The sequence below is a fragment of the Fusarium oxysporum genome, chromosome VI, assembly GCF_013085055.1.
Source record: "Fusarium oxysporum Fo47 chromosome VI, complete sequence".
Classification (NCBI taxonomy): domain Eukaryota; kingdom Fungi; phylum Ascomycota; class Sordariomycetes; order Hypocreales; family Nectriaceae; genus Fusarium; species Fusarium oxysporum.
Window position 1 is genome coordinate 3109892 of NC_072845.1, and position 9806 is coordinate 3119697.

The 9806-nt window shown below is 49.3% G+C and overlaps 3 protein-coding genes across 3 annotated transcripts; 1 reads left to right on the forward strand and 2 right to left on the reverse strand.

Annotated features, from left to right (window-relative positions):
- Positions 1-238: 238 nt before the first annotated feature.
- Positions 239-2228, forward strand: FOBCDRAFT_262216 (major facilitator superfamily domain-containing protein; the record flags this gene model as incomplete). The annotated part of the gene is made up of 6 exons (XM_031185981.2): positions 239-402; positions 454-587; positions 644-767; positions 814-1020; positions 1065-1406; positions 1457-2228. The coding sequence occupies 6 exons, from the start codon at positions 239-241 to the stop codon at positions 2226-2228; spliced, it is 1743 nt and encodes a 580-aa protein (XP_031037116.2).
- Positions 2229-4100: 1872 nt separating this feature from the next.
- FOBCDRAFT_275850 (uncharacterized protein) lies at positions 4101-4501 on the reverse strand (the record flags this gene model as incomplete). The annotated part of the gene is made up of 2 exons (XM_031185980.2): positions 4101-4343; positions 4397-4501. The coding sequence occupies 2 exons, from the start codon at positions 4499-4501 to the stop codon at positions 4101-4103; spliced, it is 348 nt and encodes a 115-aa protein (XP_031037115.2).
- Positions 4502-5613: 1112 nt separating this feature from the next.
- Positions 5614-9091, reverse strand: FOBCDRAFT_226641 (uncharacterized protein). Its single transcript, XM_059609717.1, has 4 exons — positions 7482-9091; positions 7269-7403; positions 7092-7219; positions 5614-7041 (listed from the first exon to the last, which is right to left on the reverse strand). Exons 1-4 carry the CDS (start codon positions 8892-8894, stop codon positions 6000-6002), a joined length of 2718 nt encoding a protein of 905 aa, XP_059465177.1. The 5' UTR covers positions 8895-9091; the 3' UTR covers positions 5614-5999.
- Between the last annotated feature and the right edge of the window lie 715 nt (positions 9092-9806).

A 9806-nucleotide genomic window follows, 5' to 3' on the forward strand; every position in this document is an offset into this window, starting at 1 on the left:
ACCAAAATCAAAGGGCTCCTACTTTGTCAAGACCGGAGGCCGTGCCTTCGCTTGAGAAACCTCGACTGCTGCCCCAGGCCTTTAGCTGCACTATTGCTTATCTTCACTACCAATCTTCTGGTTTCTTAAATCGAGTCTTCAGCTTCGACATCGGATCCCAATCTGTCTCCAAGCACTCAAGCGCTTTCAAGAAATTGCATCGAAATATTTGGAGCGGGGGAAAAGACCGATAGCAAAGATGGCCAACGAATATCGAATGTCTCTCTCCTATCCAAACCCATCCCTGGGTCAAATAGCAGTGACGGAGAATGCATTGGAAGAGAATGCTCCAATGACAACGGAGGTTATCGGATTGCGCAAACATTCGATCACTGGGCCTCGACGAGTAGTTCTTGTCATCTCGTAAGGGAGTTACTGCCTTGGCATATGATACTTGCTAATTGACATATTCAGGTTGTTGGCTGGACTTCTCTTTTCGAGCCTCGACACTTCCATCGTCTCGACTTCGCTCGTCACCATCTCGCACGACCTTGACGATTTCACAAACGCCCCTTGGATAGTTCTAGCGTACCTCCTCACATACATGGGTGAGTCCCTTGCAAGATCGTGAACCAAGAGAACATCACTTGACAGGATGCAACAGGATTCGCTGCCTGTGTGTCCAAATTGAGTGACATCTATGGACGGCGCAACATACTCGTGGTATCATGGGTCATTTTCGTTGGTTTCTCACAGGGCTGTGGATCGGCAACTAGTATGACAGCTTTGTATGCCGCCTGCTCTGTACTCTGTTCTCAAGCTGACCCCTTTTAGGGTTGTATGCCGCGCTTTCCAAGGAATGGGTGCATCTGGTCTGTACAGCTTAACACAGATCGGCCTGGTAGAGGTTGGGCCTTCTCACAGTCCCAGTCTGATAGGGGCTATGATTGGTGCTACCCTCGCTGTCGCCTTTGTACTGGGTCCCATCATCGGCGGTGCAGTTTCTCAGCTTTCAGACTGGAGGTGGTTGTTCAACATGAAGTAAGTATTTTGGTACATACTTGAAGAAATACTGACGACGTCAGCATCCCTTTCGGCTTGTTTGCGATCCTCGCAATTACAAATCTCTGGCCGCACGAAGAAGTGGCACCCTTCTTCTCATGGAAGGCTTTCGCCAGCATTGATTTCCTTGGAAGCGCAACCCTCCTTACCAGTTCGGGCTTTCTTGTGTTCGCTGTTCAGCAAGCTGGCTCAGATACGTTCGCTTGGGGGAGCCCAGAAATCATCTCTGCTTTGGTCATTTCAGGCGTGAGCTGGCTCGTGTTCGTGTGGTGGGAGGTGCACCTGGAGACAAGGCCATTGCGCAACATCGAGCCAATTTTCCCGATTCGATTGATGCTTCAAAGAGTATACTCTGCTGGATTACTGTAAGTTGGAAAACAAAGATTCGCCCGTGATCGCAATTGACACCAATTAGGGTTACTTTATTCACCGGGTTTCCTTATATCTCACTTTCTATCGTCATTCCGGAAAGGGTTCAAATTGTCAGCCGTGAAGAAGTCCTAACGGCAGGGTTGCATATCCTCCCTATGCTTGGCGCTTGTGCCGTTGGCTCGTTTCTCGGGGGGGCCATTTCGAGCCGGAGAAACAACACGTCCATGACTCTTCTGGGGGCATCGTGTCTACAACTCCTTGGAGTCGGTCTAATGTCAATGTTGACGGGACCAGACTCACACAGTAAAGCCCAGTATGCCTTCCAAGCAATCTTCGGGCTTGGCGTCGGTCTTTCTTTCTCTGCCGCAACTATCATGACCAGTATACTCGCCGCTGAACGGAGTGAGCTCGCCTCTGCGCAAGGTGCAGTATCGCAGGCTCGTGTCTTGGGCGGTTGCATTGGTCTTGCGGTTTGTACTGTCATTTTCAACTCCCACGTCAATGAATATCTCCAGGACCATTTGACATCCGCTCAACTCGCCAGTCTCCACCGATCACCACTGACAAGTCTACAACTACCGGGACATCTACGAGACTTAGTTAGGGATGTTTATGCCGGTGCGTTTGCTGAAGAAATTAAGGTCATGATGCTCGTGTGTGCCGTCATGACAGCTTTATCTCTTTTCTCGCTGGAAAGAAACCCAGCGCCCCTGGAAAGGTTGACGGCTTTTCCTAAGGATCAGTTTTCTTCCAGAAGAGGCAGTGAATCTGCGACAGAGATGACGGATATATCCAGTATACGCCGTTCTGTTTGAGACTGATTTATATCATTCTTTTAGTTTATTGTGCACCACTATATTCGATCCCAAACAGATCGATCCTGGCGCGAACAAGTTGGTTTTGGTTTTGGGTGGCATATTTGGCGTTAGCTTACAGGCTTGTGTGTTTTCTCGTATATGGCTGTTGAAATATTCTGATTATCGCGGCGTACGGTAGCATATGTACGGGGGCTCTGTTAGCATAGGTCTTCAGATACTGATATTCTTTGAATACAATAGCAATGAAAGAATACAATGGCTCGTTAGCTGACGGTTAATTTTGAACTCAACCGCTCGACTGCAAAAGCGACGATAAAGCCCTGTTGCATAGTGTGCCACTGAAAGAACTACGAAATGGGTGGTTCCCGTACCTGAAGACAAAGGCATCCCAAGACAAGTCTCAGTTACTCGTGATGATTCTTAAGCAAATAGCTCCCTTGTACTACTCTGGTGCCCAACCTTGCATAGAACACAACGCTGAATCAACTGATTGTAGAGGCGCCGACTGCAGTTACTACTGTACTACAAACTTGGTGTTTCTCCTCGGCCAGTCGGTCATGCACGAAAGTCCGCAAGCGGGGTTTCTTTGAGAGACCTCGTGATAACGCAAGAGCCGTCTTTGAGACGGTTTGGTGCCGCAAATGGAGTATGTTTCGAGAGTCAAGACAAACGGGGCGTTGGAAAATTATCAAGCTACATATCTCGAGTTTTACCCATTGTGGCCTCATTTCTCCCGGTCCTAAGCCTTCACAGAGAATTGTTCATCAAAACGAGATCCTATGGCAATACTTTCTCTGGGGAGTGTCGTGTGAGGAGCACGACTGTAGTCATATTTGGACGTCGAGATCTGGCAGAAAACATGCACGATGTGTGTACTATTGCTTCTCTTTTTCGATATTCTTGTTCTTTTCTAACCTATCGAGATAACTTGCAAGGCAATTGACGACCATTTTATCGTTTCTCAACAACTTCTAAAATCTTCGCTATATTAATCGTACCCGACCCCTCGCCTGTAGGACTCTGTCAATATCGATACTTAATTTCGTACGTATTGATAGCAAATTCTTGGATCGGAATAAACATCTCCTTTGGGTCAGACTCGCGCAAAACTCCTCAGACGGACAGTCGGCACTTTTCGTCTTGAGCGTCTGGGTTTCCTGTAACACTTGAGCTCATTTCAAGGAACCCTGAAGACCAGCAGCGCTTGTTCTTAGGTGAGCAAATATCGTCCTTTTGCAGATTCTTCAGGAAAGGTTACTGGTTGTTTTTGCAGGGATCTTTGTCCCTTAGCAGGTTTCTATCGCCCTATAGTATTAGTTGTACTTAAGTCTACACGTACGACGACTTCTTGTAGTAAGAGTACAGACGGCGAGCAAAGTGTGGGTGATAGTGATGCAGTGTTCTATTTTGGTGAATATGCTTCTCAAGGTTCTTTATGCAAAATTGCAGAGCTTGTTTTCTACAGTAACTTCAACGGAGTCTTGATTATGAGGAGAAACGGAACTGGCTGGTGATCGAAATGTAAAGCTGGCACTTCCTTCACAGTGTTTAATGGCTAATATGATTGAGAGGCCAGTATCGTGACCTAATTGTGTACCGTTCGCGGCGAGCGACCGGAGTCTGGAAAACGAAGGCTCTTTGCATTTTTCTCTTGAGTACTCAAAAGCAACGCCTTGATGCCTTTGAAATGAATAAAATTGCAATTATGTTGGTGGTCTGGCATGGCTTTGTTCTGTGCTTTTCATATCATCACGCTCACAGTTCGGTTCACGGATGAATATGTTGGGGACATAAATATGCCACTTTGCGGAACTCTTCAAGGCATCGATGTATGAAGGTAGCTGTTCGACTTATTTCGTGATTCCCTGTTCAGGAAGTGTGATCGGCACCACCAACAGCCTGAGGTTTGAAGTAGACGGTCATAACCCCCTGAGGATTAAGCGAGCCCTTGACAAAGTCCTTGAGCGCTTGGTGAGCCTGGCAACCCTCGTCATAATACTTCATGTCCTCCATGCTAGCGAACTCGGTCTTGGAGACAAAGGTATATCCCTGAGACCGAGCATCCTCATCGGCGGCGCCAACAACCATGGAGAGGATATAGGGTTTGCCGTCCTTGAACAGATAATCAGGTATGTACAAATAGAGATAGACTGGAGGCGACTCACCTTTTGCTGAGAGGCATTGAGCTTGTGGTACTGGTCCAGAAGCTTGGCCTGCTCATCCTTGCTAGGCAGCTTGAACATGGTGATTCGGTGCACGCGGTTGGCCATCTTGACGGTAGGGATCTGAGTAAAAGGTCTGGATATGGTTTTGATATGTTGCGAGACTCGTGCGGGGTTTGGTGGGATACGGCTGGAAGAAAAGGTGAGAGCTCGACAGACAAGCCTCGAATTCATATATGATCTTGTGATAGCTTGGAGAACCACAATGAGGGCAGTGTTAAGGTAAGCAATGCCCGAATTGGATAGTTGAGTAGTATTTAACGAAGACAATGCGCGAGGCGGTTTCATGCGGGCCAAACGCGGGGGCGGCTCAGGAGCTATCCCTGCCCACATATGGATCCCATGTTGGAGGTTGCTTTCTAACAGATACCAACCAATCATCTTTCATTATTTCTCACAAGCAAGTACTTGGGATCATGGAGTTTCGTTTCCGCGCCTGAGCCCGAGTCATTCCGTTATTTATGCCGCAAAAACGGAATTCACTGATGGTTCTTGACAAGTTACTCTGCTTGGACACGATGTGCTTCTAAAGCTGACAGAGAGTTGCTCTCCCCTTCCTCCAAGGCTCGCTCATTCTTGGTCGAGGGTTGATATCTAGTACTTGGCGATATCTCCGAGTGACATAGCTTTCGATATAGACCAACTTCACTCCAGAACCTACCCCGCCCCCACGAGCCGGGCTGTCAAATGAATCTCCAACTTCAACCATGAGAAAGGGCACATAGGGCCGAAACAGCCGGTAATCTATGAGGCGATATTGGCGGGACAATTATTTTCCATCTGTGTCGTCCAATGGAGCTGAAACCTCGGTGCACGGTAGATCAGTCGGCTCAAGGATTACCCCAGATTCACCCTGCTCTGAGTGGTCAGCGATTTAACCTTAACGCTGTAATGAACATGGCATGGACGAAAGGAGTACCAGGCTTCGTCGCTTTGCTCCTTCTATCCCAGGCACAGAACTGTTCTAGATCCTGCGCCATACATAGTGCATGAATGCTAATCAGGCTATACTGCGTCTAGGTGTCTAGTAAGCGAAAATACACTACGTACTCAGTCCAACAACACCAACCTCTTTAGCAATGATGGGGGTGTTTGGCTTTGACTTTGATCAAGAGAACAGAAACCACATTGGCAATTCTCTAGACTTGTGGGCTTGGCAGTTAATCTCATTGTTGGTAGCATTGACTGGACTGTTTATGCTGTCATGGTTGGATACGGTACAGATAGAGGACGATTACCTACTGCCGCTACTTTCTTTTCCTTGTCCTTTCGTAATTAACACGTCCATAGCCAAAGTCAGACATGATAATCAAGCTGTCGACTACGCACTCAATCAACCCTATACTGCGTTTCTGCCCCTTCCATCTCGATGAATCACCATCACCATAGATCTCTTCATCCAATCCTAGACCTTTGCCGTTTTATGTTCCCTTTTTGCTTTCCTACTAACTCCTTCGCTAACTTACTATATATGAAAACAATAAAACCACTTTTGTTGTAAATACCGCAATGCGCACACAATAGCCTTTCTGACAAAAGGCGCTGTCTATAACGTTTTCGTTACCACGTACCCCTCCAATCCACCTTGGAGATCACCAAGTTGTCGACACAAGCTTTCAACAAGCGGAGGCATTGCCTCACTTGCTACAGGGTAGTTTTGTCGAAAGATGAGCCTTGCCAGCGACAAAACTGCCACATAGTTCGACACAGGCTCTAACTGAAGACGCAGCCCTTCTGGAGACGAAAGTGATGGGGTGCCCTGACCGAGCTCAAGGAACATTGTCGTCTCCCTCATCTCTGGTTCATTAAGTGGTAAAACTTCTTGTCCCATCCCTTGATCGCCGTTCGCTGTTCTCTGCGAAAGCAGGCCATACGCCCACAGCGTCAGACTAGCAAGGTAAACAACCATAGCGTTGAATCCTCGCAGGGTTGTTGGTATACACTCTTGTGCATGTCGAAGGACCTGTCCAGCATGCCAGGCAGCATACCGGGACTCTGGTCCAGGTAGCCAAGTGCTCTCTAATAACTGCATAGCTCTGCGAGATTCCTCGTCGCCCTTCCTGCCCGCCAGCCGCTGTACGTCGTCCAACGAGACATGTATGATCATCATGAAAAAGTCTGAAAGAAGCGATAGCTCAGGTTTTGGGGTCTGTGCAGATTTGAGCTGGGTTGACAGCTTACGAAGGCCCTCGTAGAGCTCTTGGTAAAGGGAGCGGGCCCATTCAGGAACATCAGATCCCGGCCGGCCTGGAGCTGCGTGATGGCATTGAGCGACGGCGTTACGATACGTCCAGATTTGTCCCCACAGCCCATGCAGAGCAGCTTTGCAGCAAGATTCTGTGTCCACCCACGTGTTCTGTTCAGTCATGACAAATTGACAGTCTCTCACATCGGAAAGGCGAGGGAAACCGGTAGGGGGGAAAGACCCCTTGGCCAAGTTCAAGTCCCACCATATCTGTGAATTACTAGCTTTCCAGAGATCACGAGCCGCCGGAAGTGCAAAGTCGAGCTGGCTGTATGCTAACGTAGGTCCTTTCCACGACACGATCGATGTTTGCATGTCGTGGAGAAATGCACGGATGGCCAACCTGTACTCTAGTCAATATGCTAGCGACTTCGGCATGGTGATATAAGTAACCTTTTGTAAGATTCAATTGTCGTAAATGTTTGCCATTTCGACTCAAGTGTCTCAGAAGAGTCGCCAGCGTTGGGCGTATGTGTAGTCAAGTCTGACGTGAAGCTCAACTTCCCTGTTTTTCGAAGCAGCTATCCGCAATTAGCCTGCTAGCCAGACTCATAATCACAACAGACTTACAGTCAAAAGCTGAGGCGCGAAGCTTTCTGCCACCTCTGTCTGACGATTGAAGCCACTCCATTGACCAGTTTCAAGGTGGAGGACAGACGCTTGAAGAAATGTGATATCTCGCACGGCCAGGCATGAAGATTCAAGCTGTTTGGCAGTCAGCATGTGGTTTACCCTTTGCCAATATCTTTGGCTCACCATCGCTACACCATGGTCCATACTTACCCGTTTCCCAATGACACTTGCCGTAAGCTCATCAAGAGCCAGGCCGAATTGCCATATAGCTGGAGTAGATATACATGAAGCCCCACTTGAGACAACGGCAGAGAAAAGCTCTTGGCTAGTTGCCGAGGGATCGAATGACGATCTATGAATAAAAGCCTCACTTTTAGGGTCTTCGCTTTTGAAGTACGTCTCGATCATATAGCCCAATAACTCAGCTGATGGAAATGTTGGTACTCGATGTGGTGTCGGATTGTTGGCGAGAACCATGGCAAACATGCTGTCGCGTAAGTAGGGTGAAACGATAGCGGAGCGAGACACTGAGCTCCCTGCCTGACCATTGGCCTCGGGCTCATACAACCATACTGAACACTGAAGGGGTGCGTCGACCGAGACAGTATCTTTACGGCCTTGACGTGATGTGCGTTTTCCTACATTGCCAGACTGAGGATTTCGTGCGGTCACACCTAAGCCTGGGATCTTGTACGAGCCAAAATCTACATCCCAAGAGAACTCAATCTCCGGAAAGATGCTTTGCGTCGCTGCGAAAAACAAAGATTCCACAGGTGAATCCTCAAGTCTGGGCGCGCCGAGAAAAGAGGTGACACTGTAGTCAACGGTAGCATCGATGGCGTGACCTTGATGAGCAATAGCCGATTGGGGCAAAGCATAGGTAGCTTCACCGGCCGTAAAGACCTGGCTGTCGTTGCCTGTAGTTGAGGCAACCATTGAACTGTCCGAGGGTGACATACCAGCCTGCGACTCAGACGTCCGGTATTGGTTCCCGCGTCTCACTGGCATCTGACATGTCAAACTCTTACTACGGCAGCGGCTGCACGGTTTCTGATCTTCGCATTTTGCCTTGGAAGCAGCGCAATTGAGACATGCCTCGGCGGCTCGGTCGCTTCTTCTGATGAATGGGCGGTCTTTTGCGGTCCCATCTCGATCGTGGGTAGTCTCATGCCGTGTCAAGAGGTCAGCGCGATTGAAACGCTTGGGACATCGGGTGCATTGGTACGGCCGGGCATTCTCGTGCGACCTGAGGTGTCTGGTCAGGTGGTCGGCTCGCTCATAGACGCGACGGCAGATATGGCAGACGTGAGACGGCGATGAGGCGGACGCATCAGAAAGTTTTCTCTTGGCAGGCAACGTAGAAGCAATTCTCTGGGGTGTTTCCCCTTGGTGTTGTTGCAGTGCGGGATCCAGCTGCTGCTGAAAGATTTGATGCTTCGAGGGCGACGCGGGAGGCAGTGAATGCTGCAATTCATGCTGTTCCTGCTGCAAGGGTGGCTGGGCCCGTTGATTCGAATCGGCTACGGACACAGGCGCTGCGAGGGAGAAGAGGGACGACAGGAGCATGTCTGAGCCGGCGGCATCGCAAAGAATGTCGATGCCATTCTGCTCCGTGGCCGCCATTGGATTCGAAGCCGTCGCCTCAGACAAAACCAAGCCAAGCCGGACTGTGCCGTTCTGGCCGCGGGGGTATTAGCTAACCGGACGTGGACTGAGAGAAGTAACCAGTCGCTTGAGTCAAGGCAGCAGGGGTCGCTGACTGACTGTTGAGGGGATCGCGAGACAATCCGATGCCGTTGTAGTTCGGAAGAGAGGGGGCGGGGGGCGGGAGATGGGCGGCAAGCGTTAATGGATTCTGGTGGGGTTCGCGGCTGTCCAGCGAGTGACGGCAATTCAATTTCACCATCAGGAGCTGAGCATGTCGAGTTCCACTTTCCGGAGCCGGGCCAATTCAACGGCCGGCCATAACGGGCGGAACCAATATGAAATCCAGTAGTCGGAACCGGCGCCGAGTCCGCAGTGTCTTAAACCACGTATTAATCACATTGTCACGGTGAGCGCGAATTGTCGAACAGCTAAAACTCAGAATAATACAACACTGAGCTTTACACCTGGGATGAATGCATTCCTCCATGTCAGTTCGATGAACGTGAGGTGGCTGATCAGGGGAGTTTTCTTAACTACCCCCTTGCGTCGCCCTCAAACTTTGACAGCTGAAGTGACTCCCTTCGTTAATCTAAGAGTAGCAGCTGGCATCTTGCTAATAAGGTAGGCCCGTGCCAACGGCCCGGGTAGGCCAGTACGTACTGTACTTGTCAAAGGTGGTGTCTCAGCAGCCCTCGTTGCGTCACTCAAGCCACTTGATGAAGATTTCTCTCCTTTCAGCGCAAGGAAGAAAGTCCAGAACCCTAGTATGTCTCAGAGTAATTCTCACCTCAGTGCCAAGACTAGAATTGGCTGAGATTGGTTCGTGACAAAGGCGATCACACAATAGCGATATGTATTTTCCGTTGTCTTATAATTGCGTTTGGGTCA

Bases quoted from the DNA above. Each gene is read 5' to 3' on its own strand.
- FOBCDRAFT_226641 (XM_059609717.1), bottom strand. From the start codon at position 8,894: ATGGCGGCCACGGAGCAGAATGGCATCGACATTCTTTGCGATGCCGCC. The intron at 7,220-7,268 runs GTAAGTCTGTTG...AATTGCGGATAG, and splicing joins TCGCGCCTCAGCTTTTGACT to CTGCTTCGAAAAACAGGGAA. The intron at 7,042-7,091 runs GTTACTTATATC...ACTAGAGTACAG, and splicing joins ACAATTGAATCTTACAAAAG to GTTGGCCATCCGTGCATTTC.